General features: G+C 36.1%; 1 protein-coding gene across 1 annotated transcript; it reads right to left on the reverse strand.

Annotated features, from left to right (window-relative positions):
• Positions 1-5017: 5017 nt before the first annotated feature.
• Positions 5018-14159, reverse strand: nphp1 (nephronophthisis 1; the record flags this gene model as incomplete). Its single annotated transcript, XM_014033801.1, is given in 20 exon segments — positions 5018-5768; positions 6024-6068; positions 6867-6940; positions 7025-7137; positions 7798-7888; positions 7972-8048; positions 8137-8219; positions 8344-8454; positions 8612-8686; positions 8763-8891; positions 9023-9117; positions 10527-10611; positions 10807-10849; positions 10985-11109; positions 11371-11472; positions 12596-12785; positions 13018-13157; positions 13418-13478; positions 13629-13690; positions 14046-14159. Coding segments are annotated over 20 exon segments (2037 nt in total). The 3' UTR covers positions 5018-5492.
• Positions 14160-14355: the final 196 nt, after the last annotated feature.

The following is a 14355-nucleotide window of genomic DNA, read 5'->3' on the forward strand; positions in this document are numbered from 1 at the left end:
GTGTGTGTGTGTGTGTGTGTGTGTGTGTGTGTGGTTTGTAACCAGATCTAAAACCAAGGAGCTGCTTCAAGGTGTGTCCCTGAACTCTGTTTGTTGAGTGTTGGGCTGGTAGTAAAGACAAACCTAAGATACCGTTGAATTTTAATATTATTTAAGATTTCCAAGAGAGAATTACAAGATTACTGCTGTTTGTTGCATCTTTAACCACTTTAGGTCTTATTTCACTTAATTCATAATTAATTATCAAGGGGAAGAATAAAAAGAACATTATGTGACGAAGAATAAGGAAAACAGAGAACAGGACAATTAGTTTCATCATCGTGTTCTAAGGAACCTGCATTTCTCATCTGTTTGGATTAAAGGAAAGACTTTTATTTTGAAAGTCAGTGTTTACAAATCAGCTATCATTTTTATAATTCTTCAAGATGCATATGTTTTGAGATTGTTTTAAGAAATATGAAACATGACTTTCTGGATTGTGAATCATACAAATTGTAAAAATCATAAAAACAGCAATAAATGTGCCGTCTTGTTACTGATTCTTTTAGTTTTTATTAATCTATCAGCTGAAGGTAATTTTATTTTACAGAAGTGGACATTTTACTTCACTTTCCTGCTTAAGTTTATGTGCTTCTTTCTGGTGCGTTATTATTATACTTAGTGAATCTTTACACTTTTTATGTAAAAGAAGTGAAGTGATCCGTTCAACAGGTTTTGTGGAAAAACCTTACGAGTACAATGCATTGGAAACTTCCTTCATGTTTACTTCTATAAATTTAGTCTTGTGCTATTTCCTGGTACCTTACCTAGTACCTATTTCAACTGGTACCTAATTTACCCAGTACCTATGTTTTCCCAAAGTTAATAAAGTCATGAAAGATGCTTGCTCCATCTTTAAAACAAATGAAAAAATAATGAAAAAAATACTTACAATGCAAGCATTGTACTGGAGAACAGGTAACTGGAAATATAGGGATCCGGGGCCCCAGCAGGGTAGAACTTCTTGCATGTTTTACTGGCCTCATTGGGATGCAAAGGAAAGAAAGAATGAAAGAAAACTCCAACGAGATCATCTTTGATATTTTATCTTTCACCATTATATGTGCCACAAATATTTGAGCCTATCTGCAAGAATCTTTGAAAACATCAGTTTAGACTTTTTAGGTCTTTCTTTCAGTACAGGTGTCCTTCTTGGCCTCCACCCATGCAGACTTGGCTCAGTTTGCAGCATATGATATGGTAAAAAAACAGCACTTCAAATGACCCCACAGCAGCCCCAAGCACTTGAAATTGTGTTGTATGATGTGGTTTATTTAGTTACTCATTCTTTCACAAATATACACCTATTAGATTTTATTGGCCCATTATACTTGCCAGCTTTCTGTCTCTTACCATTGTTCTCAGGATAACAGGTCTTGTTGAGGCTAAAATGTGTTGCTTAACAAGCGTAAAAAAAAAACACAACTATCAAAATAATGATGGCTTTTTTTTGACGAAAGTTAAAATCAATCAATGCTTTCAGATTTATATTGTTCCTTATTATTTTTTCCTAACATTTAAAATAAATCACAGACATCAGAGCAAAATAGGAATAACTTGTGAACAGATCACCCTGTTGGGTTGGAAACCACCAAGGAGAACTCCTTTATTAACCAATGATTGCTGGAGGCAAGCACCAGCTCCAATGACCTGCAGAATCAGGCGAGGAAAGAAAAATAATGGATGAATGTATGTTTTAAAACAAATTGCACAAATTTGTAGAAATAACAGACGTCAGAATGCAACTCATTTTTGTTTAGGCTAAAGAAAGAACATGTTAAGACACACACCAACTCTGTCTATTTTAACCTTAAAGGCTGAAATGATCAGAAAGTATAGAATACAATACTGCATCTAACATTCAATTAATCAGTTACAAAATTTTCTTCAACTGCATAACTCCGACTCCTTCCGCAGCTGAAGTTCTACTCTTCAGCTCATCTTTTGGAAGTTGAGCTTCAAAAAAAAAAATTAAAGCTTTTTCGACAAATAAACAACTCCACTTGTCACCTGTAACTTCTAGCTGCAGCACATAAGGTGCTAATGTAGCAACGTCATTCATTCTTTTAAAACCAAAATAAATTAGTTTAATTCAGACAGACAGTCTGCACGGAAATGACAACAATGTTTAGCTATGTGGTGGCCACGACATCGTGTATGCACTCGTTAATTATCTTGTGGGCACACGTTAATTATCTCATGCGCACACAATGACTAACTTTAGTCATTGCTTGGGCACGCATTATTATCTTGTGGCCACGTGATAATTTTTTTCATTCCATGTCACCGGACGGGCTCCGTACAATCTAACTGCTTTTGCAACTGGAAATACTATGACTTTTTTTGTAACTTTGATTTTTTTTTATAGTTATTCACCTTTCTTCACAAATATTTTTCAATAAAGACATATTGAGATTTTTTAATTCCTTCAAAAACATTGTTTTATTTGAAATATGCTTCTGATTTGCTAAACTTGCTCTACTTTTTGTATGGTACGTGTTCTAGAAAAATAAATTATCCTTTAAAGTCTTACATTTCTTCTCAGGCCAAGAGTCAGTGACCTCTTTTGCTTACTTAAAATGTCATCGTGTTTTATGAATTTACTCTTTATCTTCTGTTTTCTCTCGGACAGAGTGTTTTAAGATCAAGAAAATATCTGTTAGAAGTAATCATTCATGTGTTTATCCAACATCATTCTCTCCTTGGCCCAGTTTTAGCACCAAGAGAGATGTTTATTGTCTGTCTTGATAATATTTTGTATAAATGCATGTATTTGAAACTGCCTCAGTGCACACATTCTGTACCACTGCCTGTGTGACATGATGTGTGTCTTGCATTTTACAATAAATCCTGACTGACCTTTCATGGAGTACTTTTTGTTCTTGGATCTCGTGTTTCTGTCTAGGTAAAAAAAAAAAAAAAGACTTCCAAGACAGTACGGTTAGCGTTTCGAAACCATTTTGCAAATAGTGGCTTTTAGCTCGTCTTTTGCTACCTTAACCTTTTTGTAGCTCATCTTTTGGAAGTTGAGCTTCAAGAGAAGAAAATAGAGCTTTTTCGACAAATAAACAACTCCAGTTGCCACCTGGGACTTAAAACTGCAGCACATAAAGCTAAAAAATAGCTATGTAAGGTGCTGACGTAGAACATCATTCATTATATTAAAAACAAAATAAATTAGTTTAATTCAGACAGACAGTCTGCACGGAAATGACAACAATATTTAGCTATGTGGTGGCCACGACATAATTATCGCGTACAGAACACACGTTAATTATCTTGTGGGCACAGGTTAATTATGTCATGCGCACACAATGACTAACGTTAGTCAGGGCTTGGGCACGCATTGTTATCTTCTGATATATTTTTTTTAAAGTTCCATATCACCGGACCGGCTCTGTACAATCTAGCTACTTTTGCATTTGCTATTTTCGTCACTATCTTCCACTCAACTGGAAATACTGACTTTTTTGTCACTTAATTTTTTTTATTATTCATCTTTCTTTACAAATATTTTCCAATAAAGACACATTGAGATTTTTTTTTTAATTTCTTCAAAAACATTGTTTATTTGAAATATGCTTCAGATATGCTAATTTGCTCTATTTTTTTTTTTTTTTGTGTGTGGTATGGTTAGCATTTAGCAACCATTTTGCATTGGCTTGTAGCTAGTCTTTTACTACCTTAACTTTTTGTTAGCCTTTTGCTACATTTGGCTTTTAGACAGCCTTTTGCTACTTTTAGCATTTTGCTAGTCGTTGTTTCATTTAGATTCTTATTCTCTTTTGCCACTTTGAGCTTTAAGGTCATGTTTTGCTGTTGGCTACTTTTAACTAGTTGTGCTACTTTTGGTTTTAGCTGGCAGTTTGCTTCTTTCAGCTATTTTGCTTCTTTTACCAAGTTTCAGCTTCTTCAGCAAATTTAGTCATTCAGCAATCAACATTCACACAGCATTTTCACAGCTAAATTTCAGTAGTTTGAACAAATATTTAAGTCTGAGCAAGTAAAGTCTATGAAAGTACATTGTAAATATTTAGTTACAACAAACATACATACACACACACAAAATTGGTGCTTGAGAAATACATTCAACAATAATAAATCATGAAAAATATCACCTCAATTGCACAAAAACAACAGAAATCAGGACCTAAAAATGCCCCAAACATATTTGAGTCAGTTAAATTTTGTGCAGAATAATGGCTAAATCAAGAATTCAAGGATTTTCATTCCAAATGAGTACTACATGAGGAATGAAAGACAGATACTAAGGCCACAGTTGTCAGCAAAACATAAATAAATAAAATAAAATAAGCCACAAGAAGACAAAAAGAAAAAATATATATATACATAATGTGTTACACGTGGAGTTTTTTTTATTTATTTAACCTTTATTTATCCAAGTAAACTGTCTGAGAATCACTTCTCATTTACAAACATGACCTGACATGCACTGAGTGCATTGCAATATACAAACCTACATATTCAGCCACAGTAAAGTGATTGTAAATTTTAATCGCAATTAAATTTTTTAATTGTAAATTTTAAACGCGATTGAAATTTTTAATCTTTGCCCATGCAGCACTAAATTAATCAGAGTTAACTCGATTAATTTTACAGTCCTTTTATAAAGTATCATTTAACGATACTTTGGATGTGAAACCACAACCATCTGAGCTCACACTGCTTCAACCTCCCACTTCTCCTCTCCTTTTATACCAGGCTAAAAAAAAACTCACGCCAACTAATTATTAACTCTGAACACTGTTCTGGTGTTCTGTAATCCTATACTACACCCCTTTCACACAGACACACACACACGCACACGCACAAAGGCATACACATAACTGATGTTGAACTAAAGGGTGGAGATGACTGAAGTTTCTCAGTGACCTGTCAGAGGACACGGCTGAAAAAGCAGCTTCGGGTGAACATGTTGCAACAATCCAACAATTGAGCCAATAAATAAATAAATACATAAACAATTACTTTAAGGTTTATTTTAAGAGAATGTCCCATACAGTTAGGCCTTGTAAAATATGCAAACCTTTTATTTCAGACTATTACCGAACATTTCAGAAATAATCAGCAGGGAGAAAAAAAAACAATACTGTATAGTGTATATGTATATATGTGTGTGTGTGTATTTTATGTATATCTATCACAAATAATTTACTAAAACACCTAGTGTTTATGAAAAACATTTGCGATTAAAACATGTTTTTTCTTTCACAAACTGGTGCTTGTCGTATGTGAAAGTGTTGCAAACTTTATTTCAGGTTTTCACCTTTTTGTTAAACGTGTTAACATCCTCCAAAATAAACTAATGGCACAGTTAAGAATGGTATTCTTCTTAAGAACCAAATAAAACTGTCCCTTTGTTACATTAAACATGACTTTAAAACTATATAAAGTTAGTTCTTATCCCACGGCACAGTGACGTGAAACTATTCTCACCGTGCAGCATTTAAGAGGTCAAAGGTGCACTCTTGGACATCAAAAGCAAAATGTGAATGATCTGAGTCAAAAAAGATCTCTGGACCTCCTGATTGTCTGGCGGTGTGTTGGTACTTTTTGAGATCCTCCAAAGCAGCATAGATGACTCTGGCCCGCTGCTCCTCAGAGGGTGGGTCCGCCCAGCGATAACAGGGCAGCGAAGGCGAGTTGAGCAGGAAATACACAGACATGTAGACTTTACTAAACTCCTGCTTCAAATATGTCAAGTCTCTCTGCAAAAACACATACACGGTGTGGAGTTAACACTCAAACAGGATGAACACATTTTAATACTTTAGAGAAAATCCAATTTCTCTCTCATTCTAACAGCGTCCTCTGCAGGCCTGTTTTACTATTACACACTGAGTTTGGTTTCCAACCCTACAGATACCAAAAGTGGGCAAAACTTGCCTAAATTTTACTATATATGTATAGAACTATAAAATCTGAAATTAAATAATCTTACAAAATAAGGGAAGCATACGAACCTTCTGTGCTCTGCTCATGTTAGTTTCAGCCTCCATCCAGGAAATCTGAAAGAAAGAAATGGTTTTAAGGTTTGACACATTGCATTAAAGATTGGGTGTAAATCCAATTTCATTATATTTGATGTTGTTACAAAAACTAAATAATTAAAAGGCCCAGCAAGGTTTTTGGGGCTCGGGGTATAAATTGCAGTTGACTCTCAGCCACATCAAGCTTTAGCTCAAAAGCTAATAGATGTCACCATTTTTTGTGTTGGCTGAGCTGAGGTTGATTAGTTCTGAATTGGATTGACTCCAAAAGTTAATCAGCTGTAGATGTACAATCAAGGATTAGTTTCTGAGAGTTTCGTTCAAATCTGTCCACTGTTTCATGAGATATTTTGCTAACAAACGGACAGCGTTGACTAAATTGTTGCTAAGATTTTGAGCAAAAATGTTGCACAATGTGTAATGTCCAAAGCATGTATTGTGGATCTAGACCAGTGGTTCCCAAACGTTCCAGCTTTTGACCCACAAACTAACAGTAGCAGAGACCTGTGCCCCCAACTATTTTTGGATGATAAACATTTGTATCAGGTCAACTAAACATGGGCATAGTAACAAATTTATTATTCTACATTTATGCATTTTAGGTAACAACTAATGCAAAAATGTAATTAATTTAGAAAATCTTTTCAGGACCCCACCTTGATGTTTCAGGACCCCACTTTGGGAACCACTAATCTAGACCACCCCAAAATTTAGCTCAACATCTTGAAAACTGACTTTACAAGGTAAAAAAAAGACTGAAACAAAACTCTGTTTAACAGCTTTGAAGCAGCATCACTACAAACCCCTCCCTCTCACCCTGAGAGCATCCAGCAGGTCTGTCTGGTCCAACAGCGCAGGAAACGTTGAGAGGATCGGACTGCTTATAGGATCTAAAACACAAATGCAGTTTTACTAAGAGCTGGGGTAAAAAAAATACCAAGTGTGTGGTTTGAGGCACTGAAGCTGAGTGATACCTGCATTCTGCATGGTGGGCCTGTCGATCAGCAGGGTGTCAGCCAGCAGCTGTCGGTGCAGAACCAGCAGGTGGACACAGTTCAGACAGTACAGCAGAGTGTCTGGGAGGAGACTGAAGACACAAATGTATTTGTCACTTATCTTCACTGGCAACAAGTCTTTTTTAATTCGTCCACAGTTCGTTACGGTTCAGACTGATGATGAAGCAGAACTAAACTTATTAAACTTACATAGATCTGATTTATGGACATTTTTAGAACACTTAATGGACACTTCCAACTGAACTTTCATGCAGTCTTATTCTGATGCTTCTTTTTACGTTAATTAACTCTATCATTATTTTATAGATATTCCAACTCCATCTTTTCACAACATGATATGAGTCTAAAACTCTGGCATGAAAAACTGTGGGTAATGTGAATTCCTTTAAAAAAATGCTATAGGCCTCAATTTTATTTTTTTAGCAATGCTGTTTAGCTGGAAAACCTGCATCCTGAAGTCAGTGTTTTTATATGTTGACTGTTGAAGGAAATGTGTTTGCCAACTAAAGAAAGAAGAATAAACTGAATCTGTAAGACGACAAAAAAAAGGGTCAAAAATTGTGAGGTCTGAAAATTGTTGGTTCCATGTTAAACACAAGCACCTTATTAAACAATCCTGGGAAGAACCAGGAATGTGTCAAACTAAAGATTGGAGCAACTTATCGATCAAATAATCTGTTGCAGGTTTTCCAGCTCTGTGGGGGTTGCTTGTCCAAATGATCCTTTCCTACCTGAGCTGTGCTCTGGTGCGGCTGTTAGTTGATTTCAGCTTAACATTCAGTTTGGGCTGCTGCTTGCCCTGAAGCATTTGTTGGAAAACAGCTGAAGAAAGGAGAAAAAAATAAACTTTTAACTCGTTTTTATTAAGTGAGATTTAGTGAAATTTGTTTCGTGTTTTCGCTCACATTTCCGATTAGTTGAAGTCTCCACAATGACGTCCTTCTCATAAGGCGTTCCACCGTTCACCTGCAGCTCATAAGTCCTATACACATCAGATTTAGTTTAATTTTCATTTTCCATTTCTCTTAATTCACAAATACATCTTTGTGTGAGATATTGTGTATAGGTACTTGTTTGGGATTGGATTTCCAGTGTCATCAGTCAATTTTAGGAAGGCCCATCCACAACTCAGCTCTCCCCTCTCACCTGTAGACTAAAACAAAACACACACCACATAACTATATTAAAATGTTTTGCTTCACTTTTAATCATTCACTTCTACAAGGAAGGATTCCACCTCCTCTTGCATCTCCTCAGCATCATATAAGTTGTCTTACTTTTCGTAAAAAACTGACTCCAAGCTCAAAAAGAATCCCAAGGTTAGGAGATAAAGAGTCAGAGCGCAGGAAACAGTCTCCATCGAGTAGGGTGGGCAGGATGCCAGACATCTTAATAAATAAATAAATAAATAAATAAATAAATAAATAAATAAATAAATAAATAAATAAATAAATAAATACTACTGTAGCATCACATCTCAATTCGAGGGAAACAGAAGTTTGATGTTTTAGCGTTTATAAAGTTGCAGCTAGACTCTTCTCATACCATCGGAGAGAAGGTCCACGTCTTTGGATTTTTCGAGTTATATGATGCTCTCACTGTGTGAATGTTACTTAGCACCTGTAAAACAAGAGCGACTTCAGTTAAAAAAAAATGGACAAAAGTGATACAGATGATTTATCCGTGACAGAGACACCTGAGTTCCATCAAAGGCACAGAGACGGATGTGTCTGCTTAAGACCTGAAGTCCAACTCCAGGAGAGGGAATCATCCTGCAGCTCCACAAGGTGAAACAAACACAAGTCCTGACCTGACGAGACCGAACCTGCGTGACAAGAGACCGAACTGTTTATGTTCCTGAAGCCGTATTATTAAGATGTCATACACTGTAAAGATACGGTGAAAATCATAAATAGGCATAAAAAGCCTGTTAAACACATACAAGGATCCACTCACCCTGCCAGTGTCTGTGTCCAAAGAGAGGTCTTTAAAGGAGAGCTGTGATCCACTGAGTTCAGGCTGAACATAGTGACTACATTTGAAATGAACATCTATAACGAGACAAAAAAAGTAACAGTTTTGGCTTTTTAATCAAACATAACATCAAATCCATAACTGTAATATCGCCACCCTGGTAGGTTTTCTCTTGCTTCTATACCAGAGGAGCCCAAAGTGGGGCCCGCGGGCCAAATTTGGCCCGCCAAGCCATTTGGTTTGGCCCACCAACAGTTGCCAAAGTTGCAAGGTTGTAACCTGTTATCCTATGTAGAAACACTGTATTTCCATTGGTCAAATGGCTATATAAAAGGGCTGTAGTGAAGGCAGTTTTCAGTCATGGTGCTGACTTTATCTTTGATTTATTATGGTTAAACATGAACATGAAATGACAAGAAATATTTAGATCAGATTTAACCACACGTATAGATTTGCAAATCTATATGCACACTTTATAAGGCCACAAAAACTCAGATTTTTATCAATTTATGAAATGTCCCACGAGCCTTTGCTACTTGAGCGTATGGCAGACTTTCTCCAAGTGCACAGACTAAAACTAAAGCGGCCATTGCATAGGTTAATCATTAGAAATAAAGGACTTTACTTAAAAAAGTACTTGTATTTCATGTATTTTGTTATGCATTTGGCCCGCAGCCCTGGATAAATTTTCATTTTGGCCCTCTCGGGGAAAATGTTTGGGCATCCCTGTTCTATAATACGTTCAATCATTCGTTTTCCAATTTTGAGGCACCATTTTAAACAAAACGATCCAAAACAGACGAGCCTGAAGATTTTGACAATTGAGAATTAATTGGTTGTAGTCGAACTAAAAACTTAGTTACTCGACCTGTAATGCAGTTTGAGACTACCAAGGTTATAATAGTTTTGGATTTTTCATTATAGGTTAGTTTTTTTTCGTTGTGGCTTTTTTTCTTCTATATCAGTCAGTTCTAATTAGTTTTCACAGTGGATTTGCTAGTTTTTATTAGTTATTATTGCATTTATAATGCTTAGTTTTAGTTTAGTTTACTATTTATTAGTTCTGGTATTAGTTTTTCTTTTATATAGTTTATTTGCCAATGCATCCTCAAGCTTGTGATGTTCCTGTGAGTTAACTAACCAACAGCTATTTGGTCGCAGTTCATTACAGCGACACTAAAAAACTAAAACTATAGATATTCAGTCTATAATTTCAGTTAGTATTAGTTAGTTATGTAAATTAATTATACAGTTTTAGTTAGTTATCATTTTTACATTTTATTACAGGTTTTATTTATTTTAGTTAACTAAAATGTTTTTTTTTTCAATTTCAGTTTTCGTTATTTAGTTAGTTTTAGTTAACTATAATAACCCTGGAGACTACAGTGAAGTCATTTTCAATACAATATGTTAGTTAATAATCTATTGATATATCACTGAATTCATATGTAAAGTGGGGTGGCACACACGCCTGCTGCATATTGACCTTCCTCCAGTAGTTTACTGAGAGTTGATGATCTGAATCCTGAAGGTATAGCTCCCATGGCTGACAACACATCTGTTGTGTCAATCTGTCACACACACACACACACACACACACACACACACACACACACACACACACACNACACACACACACACACACACACACACACACACACACACACACACACACGCAGGGAAATTTAAATTAATAATACTTTAAAACAATGAGGAACATTAGCAGCAGCATCAGGTAGTGGTTATAATGAAACACTATGTTTTACCTGAGTCAGCGCCTTTCTGACCGTTGACCAATTAGAAACTTTGCTGTTAAAAAATATGACTGATTAGATAATTAATAACATTGACAAAAATGTTTAAATTTCACGTTTAAATAAATAAAGAGCAAATTCAGGAGCCTGTTGTTACTTTAATGTAAACTTGATAACTTAAATCACACACCTGTCCTTTCCCTGATCATCAGAGGGCTTTTCCTCAACTTCGTCTTCTTCTTCCTCCTCATCTTCATCATTCTCATCCTCATCCTCTGTGTCCTCTTCATCCTCATCATCAATTTCAGAGTCAAGCTAACACAAAAACAATAAAAGTGTGATAAAATATCATAGAAACTAGATCATTTGCATTGTTTACGAATTACTTTTTTTGTCAAAAAATGAAACATTTGACAAAAGCATAAGACCTGTTCAATATACGTACAACCACATTAGTTTGTATCCTCATGTCACCACTTGTGTTTTTATGAGAAGATCATCTGCTGAATCTCTGTATGACTAAACAATGGAGGTGAAAGAGTTGTTGGATGTTTGATTTGGAGACAGCCTGTTTACCTTTAAGAACGTTTTTGGAACCACTCCTCTGTAGCCTTTGGTGTTCTGAGCCAGCCACCATCCATCTGATGTCTTCTTGATTATCCTCAACACTTCCCCTCTCTGTAACAGCAAAAAGGGTTCCCACGCCTTGGTTAACATCAAATTCAATGACCTTTCAAGGACCTTCCAGGACCAGTTTCTTTAAATTCAAGGAGCATATGCAATAACAACTACCTACTGCTGAATATGTATCAATGAGCAATTTAAATAGAATGCAAATTCAATTAAAAAAAACTGAAAGGCATAGAATTTGTTGGGTCAGAATAAATGAAAGAATGTGGATTTAATGTATAGCCTACATTTATAGCGATAAAATTCACAGCCTACATAAATCCATAAAACAGGGATGTCTAGTGAAGCAGATGAGGTTTTGTTGAAGCCTTGAAGATCTTCAGCAAATGTGTTGCAAAATGGTTCATTTCTCAAAGCGCCGACTCCATGACTGTGACTCATCGTGACTGGAAATTCACCAATTCACCAGTGAGAACATTGCACACTCGATCCTCGTGCTGCTACGCACACATTAACTATGTACAGGAAACACAAGAACGGTGCCGAACAAACAAAACATAATGACACATTGACAGTAATAGTCATCCATGTGAAACTGCACTCTCCAAAACACATTCAAGGACTTTCAAGGATGGGTCTCTTTTACAGCAGCTTTCAGAAACTTTGCAGTGCCTTGAACTCATTTTTTGAAATTGGCAAACTTTCAAGGATTTCAAGAACCTGTGGGAACCCTGAGCAAAATACTTAATAAAGAAATAAAATAGGTCCTTGGCCAGAACTAATGCTGTTTGGGGGTCATGGCATGAAAAAGTTTTGGAACTCCTCATCTAGAATATAATTACAGTCAGACGAAGCAGATTTTATGTTAAAATGACCTGCCATAGACTGAGCGACTGACTGAGCACACAAGTGCCTATGCATTATCCAAGAGGAAGAAAAAGTAGTTCCCTCCAACCACATATGATTTCGACAAGATTAGAATAGTTTGGCTATTTTCCGCTATTTTCCTCCGAATGATATTCATTATGTAAAATAACTGAAGTACCAAAGTATCAATATTTTGATTTTAGTATCGATTCTAGAGCATAAAGTTCTGGTATTGGCAGTGTCGATATTGCAGTATTGATCTGCACATCACTACCAGGAAGTAGTGAACCAGGAAGTACTCCACCTGAATAGAGAGATCTCCTTCCTGTTCTCCTTCTAAATCATTGAGGACCATGTAGAATTGTGACGAAGATGGAGCTCTGTCCTCATCTTTACCATCTGTTTCATCATCATCATCATCATCATCATCGCTACTGTTATTGTCACCACTGTTTCCGTCACCATCATCTTCACTGTCTTCTTTAGAAATATTGCTGTGGTTGAAAGAGTAAAAAGAGAAAGATTTTCTGGATATAAACAAGACGTTGAGGAAAAAAAGTATTTTTTCTCACTTAAAATGTCAAAAATAGCTTAAAAATGTTAGAAACACTGAGAATCTCTTCATTAAAAATGTAGGGGGAAATGCTGCAAATGAAAAAGGGGAGGCTGTTTTATCTCATACGTTTCTGATCAATTCTGTTTGTTTTTATGAGCAGAGGTACTGACTCTGCTGCAGCGCTGGGACCTGGTGGTGAAAGCTCCAGAGAGAGCGTGTTCAGACGCTCCAGCATCTTTTTCAGTCGCCTCTCCTCTGCCTGTTTCTTCCGATCATATCTCATATCCTCCTCTGGAGCCCGGTCATCAGCCTAGAAAACAAAGCAGCACATCACACCATGAGGTCATCTTAGCAACAACGGTTCGATAATCATTATTACAGGCTGGTGTAGCACAGAGGCAACACATTTCTGAAGACTTAATATCACTTAGTCTTTATGAATTTGTTTCATAACGAAGTCTTGCTTTGCTAATGAAACTGCTGTCAAACCAACACATTTCCTGAAATCGTACTTTAAGCATCACATCTACAAAAATGCACGCTACCTTTTTATTGATACATAAAACACACCTTTGCTAATGTCTGTAGTGCCTTTAGAGTCTTCTCTGCTGATATCTGCAGTTCCCGACATCTGTTGAGAAATAATATTTAGTAAAACAATAAACTGTAAAACAAAACCAAGTGAAAAGGTTTCATGATGACAAATGTGAATGAAAACAAGGTACAGTGCAGAGAAAAAAAAACATGTGTTTAGGAAGAACTTCTGTTCCTCCATGTTTACCTTCGAAATAGCTCTTCTTTGGATCCATGTGTATTGTTCACATCCTTCACCAGTCTGTCGACCTGTTTCAAACGTAAATTGAAGGAATACGAGTTTAGGATGGCTAAAACAGCAACTATAATGTTCAGTGTAAATACTGAATTATGGTGTATAATCTTTATAATACAAATATGACTCTCAATCAGTTTTGATTGCTTTAAGCTTGACTGTACTGTGTTTACTAGCTCACAGCTTTTCTGTCAATAATTTAAATTATTATTCAGGTAAACAAGAAATTTTCACATTGAAGCCTTTGTACAACTTCATTGAGTAGGTTGTCAATTCGTTGCGCAGCTTCATTGAATGCATTTTGTGTTTAAATTTTCTTTTTCGTACCGAGGAACTATCAGCACAAGTTCTGAAACATTTCTAACAAACCTTTCTTTCGACTACGTCCGCTTCTCTCTGGACGAGTTGCAATCTTTGAATAAATGCCATTGATTTTGCGTGATAAAATCCACGCGTTTGCCCAACAGCACAGCTAACAACAAGCTAGCTTGCGGATACTTCCCGTGGTTGCCGGGCAACTGACTTCTTCGATCAATCATCCGGAGTTGGTTCGTTTCTCTTTTATGTTACTGCCATCTATTGAGCAGGAGTGCGAACTGCAGGCCATGAAGGAAAGAAAAAACGAACAGTTTTTAGGATTTTTTTTACACGTTAAAAAAAATAAATAACAATGTTAATA

This window comes from Austrofundulus limnaeus, unplaced genomic scaffold (assembly GCF_001266775.1).
Source record: "Austrofundulus limnaeus strain Quisiro unplaced genomic scaffold, Austrofundulus_limnaeus-1.0 Scaffold1846, whole genome shotgun sequence".
Classification (NCBI taxonomy): domain Eukaryota; kingdom Metazoa; phylum Chordata; class Actinopteri; order Cyprinodontiformes; family Rivulidae; genus Austrofundulus; species Austrofundulus limnaeus.